The 27,803-nt window shown below is 47.4% G+C and overlaps 1 protein-coding gene across 1 annotated transcript in view; it reads left to right on the forward strand.

The window, feature by feature from the left end:
• UBE2G2 (ubiquitin conjugating enzyme E2 G2) overlaps nt 1-27,803 on the forward strand; it is a 369,248-nt gene that overhangs the window by 146,030 nt on the left and 195,415 nt on the right. The window contains exon 3 of the mRNA XM_085648640.1: nt 11,050-11,095. Within this exon, the coding sequence (XP_085504766.1) occupies nt 11,050-11,095 (46 nt within the window). The remainder of the gene's footprint in view (nt 1-11,049; nt 11,096-27,803) is intronic.

Consider the following 27,803-nt stretch of genomic DNA (forward strand, 5'->3'; position numbering starts at 1 on the left):
GGAGAGGCAAGATGGCGCAGATAATGTTCAGTTTGCAAGCTAAATTTCCACATAGTGGTAGTGACGTGGACATGAGGGCTCCAAATACAGCCATTAAACGTGAACGGCACCCCGGACCTCATATCAGCGACATGCTCACTCGCTTAAATGGAGCAAAAGTCTTTTCTAAATTGGATCTGAACAAGGGGTACCACCAGCTCGAACTCCATGAGAAGTCCCGCTATAGCACCACTTTCACTATGCACCAAGGGTTTTCAGATACAAACGCCTCAATTTCGGAATTTCCTCAGCAGCGGAGATATTCCAAGAGGCGGTGAGGCGAGTCATTCATCACATCCCAAACTCGTTTAACTACAGTGACGATATCCTGGTGTTTGGTGAGACTTGCAAGGAACACGACAAATCTCTAGATCGAGTGTGCCACGCCCTTCTCAATGTCAACCTTGCGCTCAACCGCGACATGCGAATTTCACAAATCCACTCTAAAATTCTATGGTTACATCTTCTCCAGTGACGGAATGCGACCTGATCCTGAAAAAGTGCTAGCACTAGCTGACACACCGTGCTTCCAAGATGTCAGCGATGTACGATCCTTCCTGGGCATGGCCAGCTACTGCACCTGCTATATCAAAGATTACGCCACCATCAGCTATCCTCTGCGGGAACTTACAAAACAAGGCCAAATCTTCTGATGGTCAGTGTTGGAGAGTGGAATCTGACTAATGGTTGCCCCCAACTTTTTGCCTGGTATTTAAGTGGTTTTTGACTAGTTTGGCTGGGATCCTGCTATCCAGGACCCCAGCCTATCTGCTTTCTCCCTAAAACTGATGTAAAGTACTCTAGGTACAAACCTAATTGGATGCTGGGCATGCCCTACCAGTCCCTTGTAGATGGTACCCTAGGTACCCAGGGCATGGGTCCCCCAGTAGGCCTACCAGGGCTGCAGCACTTATTGTGCCACCCTGGGACAGCCACCCAAACTGACACCACCAGACCACTACTGTAGTCTGGGTAAGGTGGTGCTAGCACCCCTTACAGGGATGTAGGTATCCTATATCCCATACCATTACAACACATATACTCTCATAGGTCACCCCTATGGCAGGCCCTGGTAATCCTACAGGGCTGGGTGCTGAGGTATGTGTGAGGGGGGACCCCTACGTGAGTAGGACCTCTCTGCAACCTTCGTAAAACCGTTACTGGGTTGTTTGTAGTGTAGCCATACCATATACTCTTAACCGCATTATAAGTGAATCGCGTCATCGTGATAACTTGAGAATGGCTACACAGAACCATATCGTGTTTGGTGTCAAACATGAAGGAATCATACCCCCAGTCCAGCCATGGGCATGGGGGCACGATTCCCCCTTGCTAGGAGGGTGATATGGGAAAAGCGGTAGAATTTAGACACCAATTTAAAAGTGCACATGTACCACAAAATGGCTACTGTCCGCCACCTACACGACTCTGACTGGCTGTTGCTGGGGAAAACCCCAGCCTCGCCATCTGGACAATAGGGCTCCTGCAGCAGGGAGGTGCCAGCACCTCCCCAGACAGGATATGTGGATTGGAACAGGGTGGGTGCACCAAATGTCCTTTCAGAGTTGCACGTAGGCAGCTGCAGAGCCCCAATTCTGCATACACCGCCTGGAACCGGTTCAGGGGCATCCTGCCCCTCGCCCAGGCGGGAAACACACAAAGGGGAGTGGGTCTAGCCACCCTTTCCCGCCTCTACTCTGATTGGTAGGCTCTATTTTGGACCATCCCCTAATCTTGGGGATATATGGGAATAACTTTGCCCTAGAGCCTTAGATTCGTACAGGACTTCACAGAACTGACCTTCGACGAGCTGCTGCCCAGCTGACTGAAGAAATCTCCCTTGGGATAAAGGAGTTATCCCCCTGCTTGGCAGGCACCTAAAAGACTGCAAGATACCCGGTTGGAACTTCGCTGCTCTCACGAACTTCGACGCCTTCCATCAACCTTGAGGTGGGTCTCCAGTGCATCCCAGAGTCCTGTGAGTGTGCCCAGCAAGTCTGAGCACCGTGGACCACGTGGGTGCCGAGATCCCTGCATACCCCGAGACCCCGGCCACCTCTTGCATAGCACACGACCCCGACCAGTGGGGAAGTTGTGCTTTGGCCCATTTCTGAGCCAACCTTCAAGCAGCATCCGTGCCAAAGCTCAGCCCCCTAGTCCACTCCGGTGGCCCGTGGGAGCCCTTTTACGCACTCTATTTTGCTGCCTTCCGCGGTCCCTTGTCTCTCGACTTGTGGGCCCTGGCGGAGGACAATCTACTTTTCCAAGAGTTCCCCTGGTTGCTCCAGGCCTGCTCTACGCTCCCTGCAAAGGAGAGCACCCTCAGACCTCGTGGGTCTGCACCAGCAGCTGCTTTGTACATCTCGCGTGGGTTGCGGTTGCCAATGCTTAGTGGATCCAATCGGGACACTAACACCGCAGCGACCCTCATCCGACGTGGGACAGTCGCCCTCCAGAAGCTGGCCTTCCTTGAAGCCTCCTGGAGCCCGTGACTGCAGAGCCCAGCTGTACCTTCCACACCTGAAGCACCCGACATCCACGAGCTCCTTCCTGTGAGCTCCCTGGTCACTGTGCTGTGACCCAGACTCTGTCCCCTCTGCTTTCAGATTCATCTTTATCTTCTCTTCAACTTTAATCTTCACAACTTCAACGACGCTTTCAGCTAGCAGCAGTTTGGACTACTTTTCCATAGAAAATCAGCCCGCGACCCGACACCAGAATCGACCTATGCACCCGGCTTCCCTGGGGCAGGTAACAGTGGTACTTCGGTACTCCCGTGGTGGTGGGCTCTCCAAAGCCTTAAGTCTCAAGCCTTAACTTTGTACTGTTGCTAGAAGTGTCCTTAACCTTTAAGTATTCAACCGCGACATTCTCCATAGGCTAACATTGCGATCCCGATAGCAGCTTCTCGCACTGCACACGCCTCCCGTGGGTCCCCTTCCTCTTAACTGTGGGTGGATTCTGAAGGGGCAAGCGATCCTGAATGCCCTAGGCATTGCCTGTAGAATTGTCGTGGTTCTTATACCACTCTTTTAGTATATGGTTTGGTCCCCCCCCTGGGGCCCATTGATTTCTGTGCTATTTATTGTGTTTATAAATGCTTGTTTGAAATGTAACTTTGCCACTAGCCACATAGAGTGACTGTGGGATTCTGTCTAGAATAAATACATATATTTTATATATATACCTGTGTGGACTACTCTTTCATTTGGATATTCAAGCGGTTATTATGGTAAAACAATAAGCTTAACACTCCTTCAAGACTTAGCCTGAAGGCTGCTCTCCACAGCTACCACTAGGATAGCTTTCTTTAAAGGTGGTCTTAAACCTATCATCAATAAGAGTCGAATTGGACTGGTGCAAGGTGTCCCTATAACTAGGAACAGCATATGCCAGGCCAACTTCTCACAGTCAGCCAAATGCGAGCAAGCGTTCAACCAAATCAAGACAGCAGTAAGTTCTGCTATTAACCTGGCATACTTTAACCCTCGCAAGAAAACAGAAATCACGGTTGACGCAAGCCCGGTAGGACTCGGAGCCATCTTAGCCCAGTACGAAGACGAAGTAGACCAGCGACACATCGTAGCGTATGCAAGTCACAGCCTCACGGATATTGAGAGAGCTTACTCACAGCCAGAAAAGGAGAGCCTAGTGGTTTTGTGGGCATGCAAGCATTTTCATATCTTCATCTACGGGAAGCACTTCACACTGATCACCGACCATCAAGCCCTCATAACAATATTCGGGAATCCCGAGCAAAGATGCCACCGTAGATTGAACGCTGGGGCATTTGCCTCCAAGAATATACGTACACCATTGTTCACAAGCCGGGCAAGGCGGAGAACCCAGCGGACTACATGTCGCGACATCCCAGGACTTCAACATGAACAAGACACACTGGCGGAAGAATACATCCATTTCATCATCGATCAGGCAAGACCACCTGCCGTCCCGTTGGAGGCCATCACAAAAGCCACTGCTAAGGACGCCACGCTTCAAAAGATAATGCTCCGTATCCGCACGAACTTCTGGAGACACCTGGAGGAAACATTCATTGACAAAACCGTCAACACAAGAAATCGTGTCCTTCCGACATGTCAAAGATTGTCATACCACAACAGCTACGACAAGGAGTTGTCAATTTAGCACATGAGGGACATAGATGCATTGTAGCAATGATGAAAGCACTACGGGAGCGAGTCTGGTTGCCGTCCCTTGACCAAATGGTAGAAATCACACTTCAAGACTGCCCTCAATGTCAACTAGTAGGGCGAGAAGAACCACGTTCCACGCTTCAAATGTCTGATCTCCCAGACAGCGTATGGCAGCAGGTGGTCATTGATTTCTTTGCCCCATTGAAGTCCGGGAAGTATATTATCGTCATCATGGATGAATATTCCGGATTCCCCATTGTGCAACAAGTATCATCCTCAAGAGCAGCCACCGTCATGCCAGTTCTAGATGAAGCATTTGCCACATGGGGAAACCCCACAGTAGTGAAAACAGATAATGGCCCGCCATTCAATGGACCTAATTTTACAGAATTTGCAAGACACCTAAACTTCAAGCACTGGAAAATCACCCCCATGTGGCCTCAAGCCAATGGGATGGTCGAGAGATTTATGGCCACAATCAAGAAAACCATACAACAAGCAGAATTGGCCCGATGAAACATCCAACTCGCAATTAACGAGGTACTATGAGCCTATCGAACCACGCCACACAGCACTAACAATAAATGCCCAGCTACCCTGATGCTGGGAAGAACCCTGCGCACCAGAATACCGGTTACAGATACCGCTGTACATTCCAGTCCCCAAGTTTATGACCACGAGACACTTGTGGACCTTGACAAAGTTAAGAAGGCAAAAATGAAAGAGTACGCAGACAATCTTCAAAACGCCAGAATGTCTGACATCCAGGAAGGAGATTGGGTGTTAGTCAGACAAGAACAGAAGACAAAAACTGACAGTTGCTACTGCGATCAACCAATACGAGTGACGAGTCGAAAAGGAACTATGATCACGGCCGCTTCTGAGACCAAGAGAACCACGCGAAATGTGTCACTCTTCAAGAAATGCAATCCTGCAGTATACACCCAGGCAGAAGAACAGAATATGACACTGATGAATCAGGCCGAGAAACTGAGAACTGTGATAGACCCGGAGCTGCAGCGAGCCCAAGAGAGTCGAGAGAAGTGCACCTCTCACGCAGACCACAGAGAACTATCCAGAGACCCACCCGGCTTAATGAAGAACTCTAAGCGAGTTAGTATTGAACATTTAAGAAGGGGAGGGAGATGTAGTGTCATCATGCCTGGCTCTGGCGCGTGACGCTAGGACCTGGCACGACCGGAAGATGGGGAAAGGAAACGAGGAGCGTGGGAAGCAGTACGAGGAGAGGTGTGGTGCAGCGGCCAGGGCAGCTGACTTCTTAGCACAGGGTTCACGGTTCGATCCCCGGCTCCGGGGGCAGCTCAGCTAAGCACCATGTGACTCTGGGCAATAGCTCACTAAATTTCCACAACGGCCCCCAGCGCCTTGAGACCCATAAAGGTGAGTAGTTTGCACTTTACAAATACACATATTTACAAATACAAAATACGCATTTACGAGGGAGGGGAAAAAAAGAATAAAGACTGTAGTGTTGGGCCTCAAGCCCCCATTATGTTAAGGACGGCACACGGACACCAGGTAAGGTAGTGGAGTAACTAGCCACGAGCACGTGCACTCGGGCCCTTTTATTGATGGTGCCACGTCACTCGTGGCACCCGTGATGGATGGGTGTGGGGGTGCAGTGTGTCCAGCCCTCGAGGGAGTGGCTGGTATGACAGCTTCCTGCGGGACACTAGAACGTGTCTCGTAGGACACTACATTCCTCCCCAACTTTATTGAGGGACAAACAAAGTGTCAGTCCAACCTGTGGGGAAGAAACAAATAGTTAACTAAATACTACAGGGTCCATCAGTCTCTCGAGTCAGGTGGCAGGACGACATCAGGCATGGTCTGGTGACTTGGCTTGCAGCAGGACCTTCTCGGCGGACACCCGTAATTTAACCTGAGGGACTCAGGACTCGACAGCTGGCTTGGAGACGTCCGCTGCATACCGTCAGTTCGCTGACAATGCCATGTCTTGCTGTCTTGCATGGCTTCCCCTTGGCTGACGTCGGTGATGGTCTGTGGTGAGTTCTAACAGTTCTTTTTAGTGTGCTGCATCGTGACCATGGATGGAGTCTCAAGTGAAAATTCCCAGAGGTGTTGCTAGACCGACTTTCCCTGTTGAACCGCTTGGCAGTGACCGGTACCCTGTCGGTGGGGCAATGTATCTCCTCGCTCTGCCACCTGGGGAGGCCTGTCGTCGGGGTTGCTGCGGGACTGTAGGAAGGCAGCGCTGGGGCCGCTGCTTGTGTGCCGTCTGGGGGCAGCTGCAGGACCGCCGTGGAGCCGTTACTTGGTCGCACTCACAACCCTCACAGGTGGATGAGTCTTGGTCAAGACTTGCACTCGCTGCCGCGGTTCCGGTGTAGGCCAGGTTCACAGGTGGCTCCTGATTTCTTTTAGTTGGCTTGTGTGGCAACGGTTTCGGACTCCAGTCCATCGGTACTCGGGAAGTGGTGTTTGACGCATGTGCTGATGGCTGGCATGATGACGGTGGCCAGCCGTGTGGTGAGTTGGAATGACAGGTGGTGGTGACTTGCTGGGAGAGTTTGGATGTCAGGATGGACCTTGGCAGCTACGTGCCTCCGCCTTGCTGATGTTGAGTGCCTGTGGCGGCTTAACACGTGGAGTGTGTGGATCCTCTCTTGCCTGGCTTGGGGCCACTGCCGACTCCATCTTGAGGCGGTGTGAGGACGGACACTCAGAGCTGATCTTCACCCATGGCATCTGCGGACAGGAGCAGGGATGCCACTTGACTTAGACTGCCGACGCTTGGGGATGGACGGTCGCCTGGGGAAGCGTGGGGATGAGACACGGTTTGCGCTTGCTGCGGCTTATGTTCGGTTCACCTGTGGAGCTGTATCCAGGGACATCGGTCCGCCTTGGTGGCTGTCTGGTGTGTCAGGGTGTGCTCTGTGGCTTGCTTTGAGTCCTCGGTTTGCTGGTCTGTTCAGCCCACCTGTGTTTATACGGTTTTCAGGGTGACAGGGCTGTCACTCTTCTTTCTTCGAGGGCGTTGCGTTTGAACCTCGAGGCGGCGCTGTCATGGCGCCGGCTTCTGCCTTCGCTCCGGCGCGCTCCTTGCTTGCTGGGCGATGTGACGTCCAGTCGCGTGTCGCTGGCGTTGGAGCGCCTGCTGCTGTGGTGGCCTGCCACGTGGTGTGTGCGACTCCTCTCTTGCTTGTCGTGGGTCACCGACGACTCCATCTTGAGGCAGTGTTGAGGAGCACACTGTGTTGCTTTCGGACCGCTGCGTGTGCTACTCCTCTCTTGCCTGTTGTGGGTCACCGCCGACTCCCATCTTGAGGCAGTGTTGAGGAGGACACTGTGCGTGGTCTTCAGCCCACTGCGGGGCTTCGCTGGGGCAGTGGAGACATGGGTGTTCTCCTACCTGCGTTCAGTAGTGCTTCTCTGCGGAGATGTCTCTATCTCCCAGGCGCCTGCCCGTGCTGTCGGATTCACTGGCGCAGCCTTCTGCGCGCCTCTGACTTTGGTTGCTCTTTCTTCTTCCTGGACGCTCTCTTCTGGCACTTGGAGTGCCTGTGGTGTGGCTTGCGGTTGTGCCTGTTCACCAGTAGGAGCGGGTGATGCGACCTCTTCACTGGCGATGGCGTTGGACAGCCACGTGTGGTGCGTGCTCTGCACCAGTCTTTCTTGCGCTATTGCTGGGGGCAGCTTCCTTTGAGACGCTGCTGTTCTAGCTAATCGTCCATTCTTGCTAGTGGTGGCTGTCCGCGTGTAACTCTGAGTTTCAGGCAGCTCTTTGCGGGGTTTGTCAGTCTCTCCCCATATTTTGTAGAGGTTGCAGGCAGTGCTTTTGTTTCTATGATGCTGGTCTGCGCTGGTGTAGCTGGGGGCACCTTGGGGGCTCTTGAGTGTGGCAGCTACCTGGAGACTTCGCTGTCTTCGAAGGCGTCCTGGCTGTTCCCACTTGCAGGGTGCAGAGGGCCACTCCATGAGCGTTCTTCTCTGAGGGCGCGTCTTGCAGTGCCTGGTGCCGTACGTCTCAGTTGTTGATCGTGAGCAGGCAGTCTTCCTGTTGGTGGCGGTGCGCACACTTGGATCTGTTGCCCGCCGTTGCTGGTTGGTTAGCAGGATGCTGTGCTCCCGTACTGCTGGCCTGTAGGGTGCAGTGTAGCTACCCTGATGTCGGTCGCGGTGGGCAGTCAGTGTGCTCGCCCGCTCTGTGGATGCGCCTGTGCGGATATTCCTGCTAGGATCACGTTGAAACCTCCTTTTGCTGATCCTGCACTTCTGGCAGGGTAGTGGGGTATCCTGGTCTCACCTCCGGTCCGTGGTGCTGCCTGGGCTGACGGTCGCGGGGCACGGCTGGCTAGCCGTTCTGGCCAGCCAGTTTATCCGTCTTTTGGCGCGGTGCATCTGGGGAACTACCAGGTAGCATCGTGGTCGTCGCGTTGGCTTGCCCTGGTTGCTGCAGGTTTTGGGCGCTGTCGGAGGTGGCGCAGGACTTTGTGCAGCGACTGTCTGTGGGCTGCAGTGTGGAGGCCGAGAATACTGTGTGGTTTACTTGGTGCTGGGGTACGGCTGACTGCCTGTTCTGGCCACGCAGTATGTCCATTCTTCAGTGTTCTCTTTCTGGAGAGCCGCCAGGTGTTGCAGATGCCGGTAGTAGCAGCAGCCTTGCTTCTTCTTTCGTGGTGGCCTTGCACATGGGCCCGCACCGTGGTGTCCGGGTCGCTTAGGGTTTCTCAGGGTTAGCGTCTTGCTGGGCCTCTGGGTGCTGGAGCTCTTCCACTGAGTTCTGTGTCCAGTGGCTGCTGTGATTCCTGAGATGCGGCGCAGGCACGTGGGCGCTGGGTGGCGTTGCGTCGTGGTCTGCTTTTCCTTGGCTACGGCAGCCTTGAGGAGGGGCACTCTTGCCGGTGCTCTGTGTTTCTCCCTGGTGCAGACACGCTGCTGCTCCTGGCGCTGAGGAGGCAAACCTAGCGTGGTATCGCCGAGACTTGTGGCGCATGCGGGCGGGCCTTCGTGGAGATTGGGTGCGCACTAGAGGGCGCTGTCGGCGTCAGCAGCGTGTGGTGCAGCAGCTTCCCCTCTACAGGCAGGCTACACGGGTCCAGCGATGCAAGCACAAGCTTGCCTGGCATGCGTGGGTGAGGGGCCTGGGACTCTCATGGGGACCTAGTGGCCACTGGCAGCGTTGGCAGAGGACTCCATTTCCTGTCCGGTAGGGACCCACGTATATTTGCAGCGTGAGGCGCTGGGTCGATTGACTGTGGCGGCGGCCGCCAGATGGTGCTGTCTGCCGGTTCCGTCTCTGGGCCTGTTGCTGCGGCTTTCCTCGAGCTCCCGGGCATCGATGCACGCCACCGGCAACTGCCGCGGGCCCCTTCTTGCCTTTTCAAGTGGCACCACTGCGCTGGGCAGCTGTCCGTGCGGCAGGATGTTCGGCGCTTCGGGGCTGTACGGTAGGCGGAGCGGGATGGGTCCGGAGGTTTCTCCCTACCGCTATTTCTTGGGGGGTCATGTGAGGCAGCTTCCTCGGTGCAACTGCGGGCACCTCACGGTCGTTGCAGGGCTGTGGCGCTCTCCCGAGCCTTGGGCGGTTGCTGAGAACGGCACCCTCCCTCTTCACTCCCCTGAGGACACAGCAGGCGGGGCAGCCGTGGGCGCTTCGGAGCGTTTGACTAACTTCAGTTGTCCAGTTGTCGGGCAGTCTGGCCCTGGGGCTGCAGCATCGGCTCTGTGTAGGCACGCGGTGTCTTCCTTCTTTTACAGCGGGGCTGCTGCTGGCATGCTGGCAGGGGGCTTGTGTGGGTCAGTGTGTATACGGCGCCGATCCTCTCGGGGCCAGGGAAGCGTGACTGGGTGACATGAGGAGCACTCTTCCTTCCTCTGTCACGGGTGGCGTGAAGGAGGGCACCGGGGGTGTCGCCTGCCTCGTTCCTCACGTCCCTCACGCGAAGCGATGAAGGGCCGGCCAGTGTGCATGCGGGGTTATCGAACCGCCTCGTCGCCAGTGTAATGTTGGGCCTCAAGCCCCCATTATGTTAAGGACGGCACACGGACACCAGGTAAGGTAGTGGAGTAACTAGCCACGAGCATGTGCACTCGGGCCCTTTTATTGATGGGGCCACGAGTGATGGATGGGTTTTGGGGTGCAGTGTGTCCAGCCCTCGAGGGAGTGGCTGGTATGACAGCTTCCTGCGGGACACTAGAACGTGTCTCGCAGGACACTACAAAGACGTGTATGCAGCAAGTACCTGGTGGTCTCGTTATTTGCGGCGAGACACGAAAAAAGGAGTTTACATTACTTCACTCTAGCTGCCATTAGCTTGTCAAAAATACAGCAGTGCCAAGCTTGCGTTTCTTAGAACGATAACAATGGTGTCGAGACATGTTGGGGGAGTGGGCAGAGGAGGACTTTTGCGCTGGCATTGTCTGCGCGGTACCTTTTGCACAATTTAATTGCGCACTCTAAGTTCCATTGCTGCGAAGTAACACATTGGATTATTGCTGCATGTTGGGTAAATACATTCTAGTTAAAGGGCTTGCCAGCGTAGCTCAATGGTAGGCACGTTGTCCAACACCAATCGGAATTTCAAGTCCTCAATCTCTCCTCAACCCCTTTTTTTCTAGACTACGTTGGTGCTGTAGTGACACCGAGTGGTTACTTAGAATATTACATTCTACCACAGTCAAAAAAGTTACAACAATGATTGTGAAAAAATGTGCACATAGTACCTTTTATTTGGTATTGTTATACAAGAGAAGGAAGGGCGTGGACGTTGTCTCAAACTAGATCTCTGGCCTGAGAAGGACTTCAGAAGAGAATGCGTAAACAAGTGTAGAAGAAATCTGGATCTAAAACAATTTTCTTTCTACGTTTCAGGCCCGATCAATGAAGAGAATTTCTTCGAATGGGAAGCCCTAATCATGTGAGTTTTCTGTGTACATTGCTATTCCTATGATTGACTGTGCTAAGTGTGCGTGCCCAGTCTTGTCTGTTAGGTGTCCCTGGTTCCCACTCATCGCACAGCTTTAAGTATCTCTGCCACTGGGAAACTGGCAGAGAGGTTTTCTTCTTCCAAAGCGCTCTTCAAGTTGTCATGGGTTGCAGTCCATGGCTACTAAAATCCTTCCATCTAAGAGTAAGAGGAGTGTTCTAAAGTAATTTGACACACTGGAGAGGGTTAATGTGAACACAAAAACTGTTTAGCAACGAATAGTGTGTTTTTTTAATATGCAATTTCAGCACTAAATGTGCTATCCAACGAGTGCTGCACTTGATGCCCTGCTGTATGTATCTGATAATCTCCACCTGTGTGGACACTTTTGAGGAGAGTCCTGAGGCACAGATAGCAGGCTTCTGCAGATATAGCATCCTCTATAAATTAATTGGGGAGTATTTTGCCACTTTAGACCTAAATTAGGTGAGCTTGCCTTGTGGGTACTGCCCACCTAGACAATGTAATGTTTCATAGTTCATTTGTCTGTTCTTTCTCTCTGTTTGTTTCCTGAATTATGCTGTATTGCATTTTATTGTGTTGTCGCATTTATATAGTGCTTACTTATATAGGATGCTCAAGTGCTCAATGCTTACCCACCCGGTTATCACGCTAAACCAGTGGTTCCAAAACTATTTTGACCCGTGGCTCCCTTGACCCATTGGCCATTGCCAATGGCTCCCCACTGTTACTTTTTCTGGAGGGTGGGGCGGCCTCGGGAGTACTTGCATTTTTCTCCCTGAAAATAATTGGGATGAAGCTGATGAAGGTATTATATTCATATACGCAGGGTGTTTTGTCTTACTAAGGTGGCGTCTCTAATAAATTATTCCTAGTTACACTTCTTTGCCCATGCCTTTTTTAGAGTACCCTCTCAAACTTTTTTTTATCCCACTTACAGTGCTAGATAACACCTCTATGCATGTAGGCCCCATTGCCAAAGTGTTTCTGCGCTTGAAGAAAATTTGCATGCACTTCCATTTCTACCCATGTCATACGTGCCAACACACTTGTCTCAGCAGGGTGTCTCACGATTTTTTAAACCACATACAGCTTTATTTTTGCTGTCTCCTCCCTAAAATTGCATCCAAATCTATGCCAGCAAAATAAATTACTCTGATTTTATTTGCAACGTCCCTCTATCTTGCTTCCAGCCGTGTATGGTGTTTTACTTCCCTGTGCTAAAGGAGAGAGAAGGCCTGTGTGGAAATGTCTGTGTACTGAAAGAAATGTGTACTCAAAGTACCTATGGTTCAAGTACAAGTGTCAATACATAAAAATACTTGATGTGTTTAATAGACAGGACAACTGCACTTTCCTGATAACTTGCATTGGTGTAAAATGCATTTGGAAAAAACTAAACTTCCGCTTACTTTGGGAGTGTTGGAACGTGGGGATCCAGTGAAATATGGAGGTTATCTCCCTCGACATGCCATCAATTAAGCACTTCGTTTATAGCTGTAGGCATGTCACTTACAAATCATCAACATCATGCGTTTAAGTCCAATTAGTTTAACTGAAGCCAACAGACCCTTCAACATTAAATGCATTAAAGTGCTTGGTGTGCGGCTCTCAAGGGTAGGTTTGACTGCTCCCCAGGGAGCCATGGCGCACAGTTTGGGAACCACTGCGCTAAACCATGCGTGGAATGTGGTTGGAAGAGTGTTAAATTTGTTTAGAAGCTTTGTGAGAAGTCTTTTCCTGTTGTGCTCTTATTTTGTCTTCGGATAGAGAGCTTAGCAGTGCAGGCGCTGTTATTGGCTCTGCAGGTCCCATCATTAGGTTTATGATTAGTTTTTATCCTGCGTCCACGCGTTTTATGCTGACCTTGGCAAGAAGTTGTCCACTCTGATATCTTGTATATCTGGGGTATGCTGTGTTATAGACAGTTGCTGTCGGTATATTCGTGGGTGGCGGGGTGGGTGCAGGTGCAGTGGGGGGGACCCGAGGGCGGGTGGGGTGTGGAAACGGTAAAAAAAAAAAAAAGAAGCAAAAGTCAACTTGTTGCGCCGGTCCTGCGTCTCTACTCCTGCTGTCCTCGTCAGACTGAGGCACAGGAAGCACAGAAAAGCCTCCCCTGACCAATCACAACGCTGCTAAAGCGTTGTGATTGGTAAGCACCCAGGCTCCCCTGACCATGCAGCGTTGTGATTGGTTTTGAGTGTCCCGGTTCAATGCTCAACCTAGGATTGGGGGCCTGGGCTTGTTCTCCATGCTGGCTGTAATGCAGCCTGCGTGGAAAACGGGTAAAGTGTGCATGACTGGTTTGGGCGGCACGAGAGTGCCGATCAAACAGTCATTGCGCACTTAGGAGTGGGCAAACCACTCCTCCCCTGCCCTGCGCCGAGAGCAGAGCAGCCCCAAAGCAAAGGACACATAAAATGATAATAACTTATAGTTATTATCACTTTATATTTCCTTTACTTCACTGCTCAAAAACAGTGGGGCGACGCGCCTCTGCCATAGCGGGGGAGCCGCCCCTGGTTATTGTCTAATAGCTAGGGTTGTGAGAGACTAAGTAATCCTTTATATGGCTGTTCTCATCTATAAGATGTCAGCTAATCCTTGGAATATATAACGAGTCGAGCTATGCAGGTGCGGATTATGTTCAAGTCCTCCAGTGGGCAGCAGTCTGTAGCAGATCTCTCTAGACATACAGTGGTTAATTTGAGCCTATGGTCTTTTGGGGACTGGCACTTCCTTAGCCTCATTAGGCATTTCCTCAGAGCAAGAGAGGGAAAAACACACAAAGTGGAAAGAACGAGGAAGAGAAGATGGAAAAATCATCACAAATGGGAGAAAGCTGGAGCCTGCAAGAGCAACGTAAAGGGACAGGGAGTGCCTGGCAGTGGATTAAAGAGTCTTGAGGTGAATTCAGGAATACACAGCCTTGTATTCGGCACTCTGTGCCATCCACAGGCTTCTGAGCAGTGCTTTGGGCACCGGTACTTACTCTTCTACAAATCAAACTCGGTACACTAAGTATGCCTGTCTAATTGATATTAAGTGGAAAGGTATAGTGGGTTGGCTGATTACACCCCATTCATAGAAGCGGCATTAACATTTCTTAATGGAAAGTCTGGATTGCTCTAATTACTCGATAGCTGGAGGGAGCATATGGTTCCTCTGGTGCAGATGGGTTACCTGTATCTATCATCACATTGCCGTCAATTTCTGAGAGGCATGTATATGGTTGTGGTAAATAAACATTTTGACTGCTTGCCAGGACAAGTTACTTAGAGGGTCATCTCGGAAATAGCCATCTTTCCACCTTTGTCTGAATTTCATCTGCTCCTGGAATACCTCATATATTCTGCTTGGAAAAGAGTTTGAGTTTTGCCACTTTGACTGAGAAAGCTAATCACCCTGTAGATTTGTTTTTGTAAGGAAGATGATAATCCAAGGTGAGAATCTGAAGTGTAGTGTTCTGTTTATATTGTTTAAACTTGTGCTGTAGGTATAATTGCCGTTTTCCCTGAGGCTCTGTGAAGGTTGCAAAGTACCATGAACATTGATCATCGAGCCACAGGTAGCGAGTGAAGGGCCTATAAGACTGGTGTCTTGCGTTCCCGGGGGTGTGTGCAGAGAAGAATCCTTGCCACTGTATTTATAGTATGGAATAGGACAAGGTTGGAGGGGAGCAGCACCTTCCTAGCATGGATGCGTAGTCTGTCTTGGCAAAATCTTCAATATATATGGGTTTCACGGATTTCTTAAAGAGGACACCTGAGCTTCCTCTTGTCTTGATGCTTCAGTTTCTGATGTTGAAGTTCATATTCAGTTGGAATGGCTTCTTTTTATGGGAGTGGCATCGGCACAGTGCCAAATTTCTGTGATGAAGGTGAGTTTGGTTGCTGTTTTCAAGAGTAGGTCAAAGATGCTCATGTGATTTTTGTTCATGGATCCTTCCTTGGGAATTTGGCAGCTGAACATCTGTAGTTTTTAGTGCCCCTGTTACATTGATGCGGAAGGACTTCCACAGATGCCAATTTAAGAACTTAAGTATAACAAAATGCTTTTCAAAGCGGAGTCCTAAGCTTGAAGTAAGGCAGTCTTCATCTGTGTCAGCATTTAATTATATGATCCTTTATATAGTTTCCATTATAGCTAATTCTTCTGAACAGAACTGGATTGCCTCATTAAGCTCAATGGTCTGCTGAGGACCTTCTTGTGTTGATAATGTCAGCACCTATTGTAGTAGGTTCCACGCAAGCCTGTCCATTTCCATATCTGAGGAGGGAACATGCATGTATGTGATATGTGTACACTGCAAACCTAGGCAAAAAGTAGCAGAGGGAGGCAAAGATCTAGTCAACGGATTGGAAGGGTAGCTTGGTTCTTCAAGGAGAAGCGAGCTGTTACCTTACTGATGGTGATACTAGACGAGTTAGCAGATACAGTTTCATTGCTGTCTTGACCACTGGATTCAGAGAAGACTGATCTGCCACTCAATCTAGATGACCAACAAGTTGTACCTAAAATTCCTTAGGAATAAGGGTTGTAATTATTATGACGATTCGTTAACTGTAAGCGCTTAGATAATAGATGCTATTATTTATTATCCAACTCATTAATTCTTATAGTACCTCCTTTTGAAGTATGAACATCTAGGTTTGCTCTGCCTGTTTTCAAACCTTTGACATGTACTTCTCTAGGTGGTAGATCGGACCACTGAACTGTGGACCGGGACGTGCGGGTGTTAAGAACATGCATATTCAACATGCTGCAGAAAATGATCCTGAATCTTTCACATTGGGTGATGGATGGGGGACGCTTTTAGAGTAGCTGAGCTCAGGTGCATGCTTTTGAATTGCGATCTTTCTTTAAGTGGGACCGTAGGTAGTGGTATGAGAGCTGGTGTTAGGTAGTCATTGCACCTTAGACTCGAAAGGAAGGACTGAGGTTAAGAACCACCCATTCTTTACTAATTATAAACCATTCTCTGGAGGATTTTCCAGCTTCTTAGACACATGATTGAAACGAGGACCCTGTTACACAGCACTTACAGTGCGTTTTTTATAGGGTGACTGGATTTGCCTAGACGGTCCCTGTTTAGGTCTCGCCTAGCGTTGCAGCGCATGCGCTGCTCGCTCGGCGAGACATATAGTTAGAGAGGTGATTTCAGAAGGGGGCTCGAACCCCCGCCCCTCATTTCCATTGGCTGGCATCATCGTTTATGCTGAACGGTGGCCTGACAATTTCTTATCTTTAGGGGGCCATCTGTTTTCACTCAGCCGCGTGTTTATTTTCGCATTGTGCTTTTACTTAAAGTGAAAGTGCGAAGCAAATCTAAACAAGCGGCTGCCTGCCCGCAATGGCGTGCGCTTGTTTTGTAAGGCAAATGGTGTTAGGTTTATTTTATTTGTGTGGCTCGTGTCTTTATAAGGGGATTATAAGCACTGCATTCCACACTGCAGGGTTTGTTTTGCACTGCTTGCTTTTGCATACAGTTAGTCGGGGGCTGCGCACCCATTGTGTCAGCATAAAAGGGGGCCCACGAGAAACATTCTACCACTCGAGTGAGTTATGGCCACTGTTCCGCAGGCACTTTCTTTCTCACGCTTCATGTTCCGCCACACATGCAATCTATTTTTAACACAATTTTCAGGAATGTTGAGAATTATAGGCATTTTTTTGCCAGTCCGCAAAAGATGTTCGATTTATAGTGTGTTTGATTTGTAACTGATCAAATTACATCCAGATTGAGTTCGTTTGTTTTCTTATGCATGTTATTGCCTCATCATTTCTCATACAATCGACCCCACCATGCGTTTAATTTTCAAAGTTTATTTTCATGGAACTCTAGTTCCAGTGAAAACATTGGAACAGTGACTTTTTGCCTCCAGTAGCTGCCACAAATTAAGCGTCTTGTTTGACCAGCAGGGGGTGCACTTGCATAGCAAACCAGTGTTCATATGCGTCCAGAGCACAGTCGCTCTAATCCGAACTCACATATAGAGCCGCCGTTAAGGTAAAATGTCATTCTGCTACGAAGTTTGAGGCTAATATTGAATTAAAAAAACAAAGTCTGACGTAAATGACCTTGAATAGTTGACATTTGCTACCGATATTTCTTGTGTATTCATCTGTATTTAAATAAAATTGCGAGAAAGAGGCGACCACATCGCTGGAGCTTTAAGACTTTTTAATAATGTTAGCCAACTCTTAATGAGCGATTGTAACAAGTAACTGTCGGGTGATTCTTCGTATATTAATGTCCTTACATTTATGCGCATATTAGCAGAATATTGGTGGAAGACCATAATATACTTATCTGAAGTCCAATAATAAGATAGAACATCCGGCTACCCGCAGCCATTAACTCTGAACCAATCTTCCCGCCCAAATCGCAAGAGACTCACCTGATGTACAGTTTGCTAAGCACAGCACGAGAGTGGGGATCGGCTTCGCGCCACCAACTTCTCCACACAATGAGGGCTGATATATTATTTCTTGAGTGGAGGGTGCCAGGTGAGTGGCGGCTCTGCCGATAGCTGTGTCCATTAGCCATACATGATGACTTTAGTAACTGTGTCCTTGCATAGTTGGGATAGCATAAATGCCCACATTTCAGATAAACGGATCCGGCATCGTTGACGCAGGGATCACCGTACATTTGGCATGTTCTGGATGAGTGTCCTCTTGCAAGCAAGCGTAGTGAGTGAGCTCAACTGTCATAAGAGGGGTTTGGAGGGGTCTTCACGGACACCGCGCTATGCAATGCAATAGGTGTTGCTTTTGGTATTGTAAATAACAATGCCTTTTAATTTTTTTAAAGGGATTGCCATTTACAATGTCAATAGCTCAAAATAATGTAATTGCGAGACCTATTGCATTGTAAATGCTTGTTTTCACCAGCTGTCCTGGCAGATTTCAAGAAATTTAGCTCATGTCCCGGTTTTTAAAGAGCGTCAACTGAAAACGGAGGGAGGTGCTTTTTATGTTTTACATAGCAGGGATAGTTAGCAGTTGTTTCAAGAAAGCAGTTTAATTCACAGGCAAGCTACTGGGTTTAAAAATTGCATTTGATGTATGTTCTTACTTCCTGTTCTGTAATTCTCTGCTGAGGAGCGCTGTCATTCTGTGCACACACTTGAAGTAAAGTTGTAGTCCTTCTTCTATTTTTGTGAAATGTCCCGGTTTTTGGCTTTAAAATTCTGGTCACCCTAGTTTTTTAGTACTTCCTAATTTTAGCAAATAAGGTAATGAAGATGTTACCATTTAAGGTGTATGCAGTATAGACAAGTAAGGAAGGCTAAACTGGATTTTAGATTGCCTAATTCCGAAGCAGGTACTAAATCACCAACTAAACCACATTCACTTCATTGTTTTGGACAGGATCATTCACATGCTTTTAATTAAACATTTAGGGGGTGATTAGTATAGCGGGCGGATCGCCACCGCCCGTATGGCTGTGGCGATCCACCCGCCAAAAGTCACCGCCCGCATGACTCCTTCCCCCCTCCCCCCCCCCTCCCCCCTGCCACATTACGATGGGGGGAAGACCATCCGACGTTTTTCTGCTGGTAGGCAATCCGCCCGATTGCCTACCGGGCGGAAAAACACAGCAATATGGTGCCGGTGCCTTGCAGGCACTGCCATCCATATTACTATGATGCCGCAGAAATGCCTTTCCAAGGGTGAGACTCCGCCATGGAAAGGCATGCGTTTTTTGCTGTTGGTGGCCTGTTGGGGGCGGGGGGCGTGCACATGGGGGGTACCTATGGCACCCCCCCTGCAATTGCATGCACAAGATGGCAGGCACCGCACGGTGCCTGCCACGTTGTGCATGCAAATGCGCGACATGCATGTATTGCATTGTGGAAGGTGCTGCTTCCAGCACTGGCAGCCACAATGCGAGTTATGCGGAATGCCACTGTGGCGGTGGCATCCTAATTGCCGGTGCGTGACCGCCGCACCACTGGCGACTGGTCCCAGCACTGCTAGGTTGGCGGGCGGACATAAGTCCGCCCGCCATCCTAATCAGCCCCTTAGTGTCAGACAAGGAAATATTTGTCCTTGCACTAAAAAAGGGCTTTATTGTGGACATTGGGCAGATTACATTACGTATTCTAGATTTTAATTCTTGAATCTCATACACGTTCATTGTCATTTTTAATCTTTATGCCCCCCTCCATACAGCTAGGATCCTTCCATCCTCTCTTTTGAGTAATTTGTGCGTCGCGGACGTCTTCCTTTGCAGGGTTTTCTGGGAAGTGGGAAAGACTGCAGGAAAGCCGACAAAATGATCGCTGGACAGAAGTTATTGTTACCCAATTCCAATCCTTCCTCATGGTCGGACTAAAGGGACAAACTTCTAGAAAGAAAACTTTGTTAACTTTTTTTGATACTACTGCAGTACCTGGCGATTCATTGATAGCCACATCTGCGTCAGGATTAAACATAAACGTTTATTGCAGTGAGCTTATCTAAACTCACTCCACTACTTTCCCAGACAATTGCACATTTCCAAAGTAAGGTATGCTGAAATGCGAACAGACCTATATTTAGCCCTTTTTGTTTTGTGAAGAGTTTGCCTGCTCTGCGTGGAATTCCCCTCTCTTGGATCTGGGATTAATGTTGTGGTTTCTGGTTCCTTTTCAGCTGCTCTTCTTACCACAGGAGATACAGTTTTAAAGAGCATCAAAAAACAATTATTTTGGAATTAGCCGCATTCTCAACCTTTCTTGTCACAGGCTTTGTTGGCAGACACTTGCATTATTGTTTTGCACTGCTAAATGTTTCCGAATCTGGTCTGATGCGCACATCAGCCGATACTTCATAATTCCCTGCGCTTATGACTGTGTTCTGTGATGTACATCTCTGTATATAACTGAACCACTGTCCCGTAACGTGGTAGGGACTTGTACATGATGTAGAAAAGTTGATCTGCTACACTGTATTTTCATTTGTCGTAGTTTTTGGGTGAGACTTATTGAAACATAATGCTATTGAGGTTCATTTTTATTGTTTATCTAGTTTATCCTTCTCAATTACTTTTGCCCTGTTTTTCATATTACAGGCATGTGGTGGACAGCCACTGTGCAAGCTTTACATCGGTTTCCTCAACATTGGTGGTCTTTGCTTAAAGTGGTAGCTCTTTGCTGTCCCTATTGTGACACTGCTGTAGTAAAGAACTGCAGGACTCCGTTGAACTTGACAGTAGATCGAGTTTATTTATCGGCAAAGACCCTGTGACTTATCAAAGCCAGGCACAAACAGTAGTTGACCAAATGCATCAGTAAACACTTGACCTAAGTGGTTATAGTACATGACCTAGTCAACATTCACTGGTGCACCACAGGGCTGAACACTATTGAGCAAGCACTAGTATGCTTGCTTACCTATGTTAGGTGTTAAATGTGGCACTGTCCCCATTATTGCTTCACTTGATGCACAAGTGGCTGTGCATAAGGAGTCCTCAAAATTCAGAAGGCTGCAGAAAATGTCCAAAACCTCAAGAGATGTCTTTCTGACAGATGGTGGTCAGCCTCCTACATAAATAAACATCCCAAATCTTGGTGCGCCAGGTATGTGAAGAGAAATTTTGGCTTTTGTTTAATACTTAAGAGGGTTTTTATAAATCTGAGCGCACTACTGTGTTAAATCAAAAAATAATATCACCAAAGATGGATTTTAGGATATCACTGCTCATTCATCATCAACATGGCTCTCCGAAACAAACTTCACAAACGCTTTTAGCACTGTACAGGAGAAGGACCCATTCTTTTCTGAAGTCTGCTGCTTTATTAACATGACAGATCCTTATTCAACGTACATGCTATTACTACCTTTTAAAATGAGAGACTATGTAATGACAGGATATGAAAGTCAATTTAAAAAACCTGCCCGGGGGGACACAGGTCTGGAGAGCATACACTTAGGGCATGGAATCTGCCAGGAGCAGTAATTGACTCGCCATGAAGAAGTACAAGAGGAGCCTTTATTCTTTGAACTATAAATAATGCACTGATGACAGTGACTACATCTCAGATGTTACAAAATAACACCGCTTACATTATGTTTACATCTTCTCTATGCTTGTATGACACAAGCCTGTTAAGGCTACAGCAGTTCTCAGAATTAGGATGCGGCACCGTTGCTGTTGTGCAAAATCATTGATTATTTAACTATTTGAACTCTCCCAAGAATATCTCCAAATACTCTTTGATGAGAACACTTGTATCCCTGAACCCGATTATCCTGGCCCTCGTAATTTTAAAGGTTTTCTTATGGAATGCACAGTTGTATTTAATGAAGGGTACTACTAACTGTGAGTAATTGTGAGCATGTTTGGTACCTCAGATTACCCAGTGTCCTATCTTTGTGGTTACGTGCATGTATGGGGCATGGAACAGATGGGAAGTATCTTCAAGCTCAAATACTCTGGTGGTCTAAATACTGCGTTTTGTATTATTCAAGCCTTGGCACACCTCCATTCTATGCGTGTTTGTACATGGAATCAAGCTCTAGAACTTCATACAGTGAGCTACAAAAAGACCTTCACACGCTGCAAAAGGTGTTCTAGTCATGGAAACATATCACTATGTAAAACTAGCATGAGCCTTTAAAACTATGCAGCTTTCAGTGCTGGTGTGATGTTTGGGGAAAAAAACACTTCATACTCCTGTGCCCAACCTGGAAATGACATCTACTGCAATTAGTCACTTTTTTATTTTGCAATAATTCAGTATTGAAATATTAAGTTTCACACTTTTCAAAGCAATCAACAACAAACGTTTTACAGGAAGCATAGAAACAATGCAGACCCTCAACCTCTCAGCCTTTGTTGAGCAATAAGAACCCTAAGCACAGCCCAATTGACACCCTTTTCAGGGGAGCATGCCAGAATGAAACCTCAAATCCAGATGCCCTTACATTACCACTAGTCACATTCTAAGTAAGTGCATTGGTTGAAGTTTGTAGGAGCCCCTAGAGTTCAGGAAATCAAAAAGAGAAGGGTTCTGGGGTTTGCGTGCTGGCTGCTGATTTCAGGGTGAATATTATCTGTCAGTCAGAGGTGGGCCCCATGGTCTTTTGAACCACTCGGTTTGTGGAATAGTGAAAATGACGTGTGGTGCTCGGTGACATCTCTACAGGTTGAGCAGAGAAGCCTCTCCTAAGACGAGGAAAGCTCTCCAGACACCTGCCTGCTCCTCCCTTGACGTGCAGCCATTAAAACCTTAAGACGTGCCCCGCGGGCGCGCGGTTAAATTATACCCCGCACGCCCTGTTTATTAAGGAGAGCGCTGTGACCTTGGGAGGACTTTAATGTGCAGCCTTTGATTTTCCAAACTCTGCTGTTTGAGCGCAAGCCGGGACGAGGGGAAAATAACACGAAAACAAGAAAAGAGCAAGTTAAAGACCGTACTCTTTTGATGTGTGTCTGGAAGGGAATTTTAACAGTTTATCAGGGGTTCTGAGATGCGGATCAGTTAGGCAGTTGGGTAGGTGGTGAGGAGCGCAGATGCTTCAACGGTTAAAGCGTCATCATGCACCCATGCAGACCACTGCATTAGGAAGGTGGTCTGGAAAGGAAACAAAGCATCATTTTTATTATTTTTAAAATTGAAAATCCAGAATAATTTTAATATTAATCATAATCGCAATAATAGTATTTTTTTAATATGGAAATAACTACACCTTGTATATATGTTAATACTTTCTGCCATTGTTTCTCAATAAAAAACAACAAAGATATTAGAAATCCATAAATAATTGAAAATGGTTTGGGTAATATTGTTGAATATAGGGTAAATGTTCACTTCCAGCAATTTTAAAGCTGGTTAATTTTAATTTACTTTACTTCCATTGGGGACAAAAGAGCTGCAGGATCTAGGTGCAGTATTTGGAAACAAGAAATATTTAGGGCCTTTTAAAAGATCATGTTTATTTTGAAGGGCCTACCGTTTTGAAATGCTATCAGACTAGGATTTGCATTAAAAACCCATCACCTGTCTGCACATGCTGAACGAGGCATATGGGTTGGGGATCTTTAACACTCGATAGCAGCATGTTTAATTCGATCCGTGTATCCGGGGAAGCCACATGAAACCTTTTTTCTGTACATAATATGCAGAGCTTTGAATCTCTGCCCTGAATTTCACCACTAGCCAATATTGGGCCTTGATGGTTTAGATGTTCTTCTGGAACTTGCCCCATACTGTTTCCAGACGAGCTGCAAAGTGGTGCAAGGCCAGAATTGTGCTTAGTAGATTGTTTGTAAAAGACACACAATTGATGGACAGAATGCAGAACAAATCAAAACATTCACCCCCAGTCAAGAGATCTGGGTGAAATCCATCATTTCTTTGCTCAGCATGCAACCCCTGTTTAGACCTGGCCACATGCAAATCAGTCTTGACGCTGTGCCTTATGGGAACAGTCCAGCCTGAACTGCCAAGCCAGGTCCTCCCTGGAATGGAAACAAGCATCCTAGGACCTGTTTCGGGGTTTCACCCCTCATCAGCCAGGATAGCTTGAATCCAGTGGCACAGTGAGCCTGGGACCCACGTCTGGACATACCCGGCACACTTAGGGCGAGAAAGCAAAAGACACACAATTGATGGACGGAATGCAAAAAAAATCAAAACATTCACCGCCAGTCAAGAAATCTGGGTTAAATCCATCATTCTTTTGCTCCCCATGCCACCCCAGTTTAGACCTGGCCATATGCAAATCAGTCTTGACCGTTTTCCTCATGGGAACAGTCCAGCCAGAACTGCCGAGCCAGGTCGGGCCCAGACTTGGGTCCCTTGCTCACTTTGCCACTGGATTCAAGCTAGCCTGGCTGATGATGGGTGTTACCCCAATACCGGTCGGGGATGCTTGTTTCCAGTTCATGGAAGACCTGCCTTAGCAGTTGGGGCTGGACTGTTCCCATGAGGCCGAGAGTCAAGACTGATTTGCATATAGCTGGGTTTGAACTGAGGTGGCGAAGTGAGCTAAAGAAGATGATGGATCTGTGACTGGGAGTGAGTGTCTGAAAAATTTCAGCGCCCCGTCCATCATCTCCTTGTGTTAGCTAGATTGTTTGGGCAGACCTTGAAAGGCAGAATTTCTTTAGGTGATGTAATTTAGATGATCTCCACCGGGAAACCAGGCAATCAGGCAATTGAACCGTTGCATCTATCATGCAGGTTTGCCTTCGCTGGGCTCCCTCCTCCTAATAGTTTACTTTATGGACTTCTCTCTGTTAGAGCATTTTGTGTTTTTTGATGCATATCCTTGCCGATTATTAAATTAATAAAATCAACTTTTCCTCCATTGCTACTTAATAGCTGTCCCCTTATAGCCTTTGTAATCACGAGATGGCATGCAGTTGAAATATGACCCCAAATATGGAGTTGTCTGCAACACCTTGTTGTACCATTAAGCTGACCAGGTCTAGAATTCAGTTCTTGCTGTTTAGTCTGGCCTGGCTCTGACGACAAACTTATATAACCGAAACACTGACATTATCTTTAGCATTTGGGACGGATGTTGTGACCTAACTTTTCACTTAAATAAAGAAAGAAAGAAAATAATTGTAGCACGTGTGGCTGTAGATGCACATGCTCTGCCTACTCCTGTCATCCAGTATTGGGCTCAGACGTTTGCAATTTGTTTTTCTTCGAAGAAGTCTTTTGAGTCACGAGGTACGATGTGAGTCCTCCTTTATTTGGTACTGCACATGGGCACCAGCTCCAATGTTAGATTGTTGTTCTACGCCTTTTAGAAGTGTGCTGATGCCCTTTATATGTCAAGGGTAGATCTCTAGTGTTCCAGGATTGGCCAGAATGCTACCAAAAGTGGCTACTGTATACCAAAGATGGCCTACTGTTGTGTCATGGATAATCAAAATTTCTCTGGTAAAACCCCAAATTTTACTATACCGGGTACTGTTACTACGGGGATTGATTCATTGTTGCAGAGAATGGTCACAGTGTGTCAAGTGTAGACCCCTTTAGGGAAGGTGAGTCCCCAACCATGCCCTCATACTCTCCTGACTGTACGCTCACAACTCCATTCTCATGCATATAGACAGATAAGCACCCTCAGACTCATTACTCCCCGCCCCCTTTCTCCTAAGGACTGCAAAAGGTTCTCTGTTCTCACTATGGATACACTGAGGCCCTGGAAGCGTGATTAGGGGCAGCAGGGACAGGCTGAAGCTGTACTGATTGCTTCTGCTTATCTGGTCCAGGCCCTGCCTCCTGTACCAATCAACAACAGAAATAATATTTTTGGCTGTTAGTATGTGAGAGCTTATGACCTAAATTCATTAAGGGTATTCCAGGTATGAGAATGCGACACAGGGTGTGGAGATGACAAACAAATGTGCACTAATTTGATAACATGGGAGTCTAAGGAGAGTTCTGAATCCATTTCTTAACCCAAGGATTTTCACTATCTACGGAGGAAGGATGGAGCCCCATTGTGGATGGCCAAGCCAAGGCAAAGCTGTTGCTACTGCTAACATACCATGGCAATTTATGATGTTTGTTTTGCCGGGGTTGAATGTCAAATGATCCCTGGTAATCCATGGATTTTATACATTGAACCTATGTAGGTACTAAAGAAGGTGAATTGGCTACTTTGAAGATGGTTTACATGTCATTAGCTTAATTTTAGCATGTTACTCTGAAAGAGGGGGTTAATGAAATTAGGGACGTTGTTTATGAATTGAAAATTGGTGGAGATCTTATTGAGCGGACAGGTGTTCCACTGGTCACAGGGATGCTCTATGAGCGATGTTGGGCCATTTGTCCTTTTTGAGTGGAACAATGTGAACCAGACTAGAGCAAAGCACATGATTCACAGGTCGTTCAATGTGATCGAGCAGATTGTGATGGTTCACTGTATCGAATACTGTCAAAAAGTTATCTCAAATGCACATTGGCCTGTGTCAGGTAACCACACCAACGAACTCCTCGAACGTCTGAGAGTATTGGCATAGTTTGAAGAGCTTTGAATGACACAGATGAAAAGCAACACCTAGAGGAAAATGTAATCTTACCTGGCAGTTATGAGTTCAACATATTGTATTTGGGTAACCATCATCGAACTAAAATTGCCATATCTCTACCTTCACCATACTTTTCATAACACTCTGTTGTGTTATATCCCTGAACGAACTACACCTCACACTCTTGTGGTTGGGATATATCGGAACCCGGCATAAAGGAATTCCATGATGATAAGCCTTTTCCAGAGACACAGCCCTACAGCCAGTTTGTGGTTCCTAAAACCTGGGATTAGGTCCGTACTGAGCAATCCATGATTTTCAAAAGCCAGTGAGTGTAGAGTAATGGAGTGTGATGGATGTGTCAGAAAATTCCACTATGCCCATTGTTCTTTGGAAATGGTGCGGCCTCCATAGCTTCAGTGGCTTTTTCGATCCTGAATGTAACCTGGTGTAGATGATCAGAGTTGTCTGATCGGTTCATGAATGGAGATTTCGTGTTGCTGGTAGAGGGTAGTATGTAAATTGCTGGTATAAAGTTAAAGTGGCAGAGAATATCTTGACTCGCGTCTTCAGGTTAATTCTCTCGTGAACTGAAATCTAGTGGTGACCAGTTAATAACTGGCCTGGCCCTTCCTTAATCATTGTTGTTTGTTTCACATATTGGAGAGAGTCGTCCTCTTTTTCATATTTGACTAGACTGGCTAAGAAAAGCAGAGTTATGGATTTAAATACTTAAATCAACACTTTATACCCTCTAATTTGTTTTCCTTTACATGGCTGTTTAGCTCATCTGTGCCTGTAAAGCTCAATTTGAAATTCAGCCGTGACCTCACCCCCAAAGGAACATTCTGACCTGAATTATTGTGCCACATTCCCTTCTCGAGGGTGAAATAATGGTCAAGAACTAACTACACAAGCTTCCTGTCAAAGCCCCTGTAATATTAAGGCCAGCTGCATCATCTACAAGGCTATCGGGAACATGACCCGATTTACCTGATCAAAGAAGTAATCACCCCACGCTGACCGAGCCACACCCTAGGACATCACTAGGCCTCCGTTTACGCACCCATGATATGAAAATCCCCACCGACATGAAAAATGCTCCAGTTCTCCTGCCATTCACAAAGTTAGTAATCATTTGGTAACTGACTCCTGTCCAAGTCATATTCTAGACTACTGGCCTTTTATTTACCGCTCTGTTGCTGCTTAGAGAGGTTTGTTGTATAAAAGTAGCTGTATATAAACGTACACATGTATATATTTGTAATCGATAATAAAATTTCTGAAGTTTTAAAAAAAGCTCACAAGAATCCAAGTATTGGGAAGCTGCATAGAAATTATGCTTGCAGTAAACATATTTTTTTGTTTTCTGTGAAGTCTTATGTCAACGAATCTGTTTTTCATTCACTCTTGATCTGCCCCGATGGCCATTCCTTGTAATGTGTTGCCCATCGGCATCGTTTCTCCCTTCTTACCACCGATTTAGAACAATAGGCGCTCCCAGTATTGAGAAGCCTTACAAACATAATCCAGATTATTAAAGACACGCCTTTTATTCCATTTGTGCTTAAAGATGCTTTTAAGAAAGCCATGGTCTGTTTCCTGTAAAATATGCATTCTATCAAATGTTACTTGTTTATGTTTAGGAATTCAGCGCGCGCAGTCACTGTATGATCTCATGGCGCCTGATAG

The sequence above is a fragment of the Triturus cristatus genome, chromosome 3_2, assembly GCF_964204655.1.
Source record: "Triturus cristatus chromosome 3_2, aTriCri1.1, whole genome shotgun sequence".
NCBI lineage: Eukaryota > Metazoa > Chordata > Amphibia > Caudata > Salamandridae > Triturus > Triturus cristatus.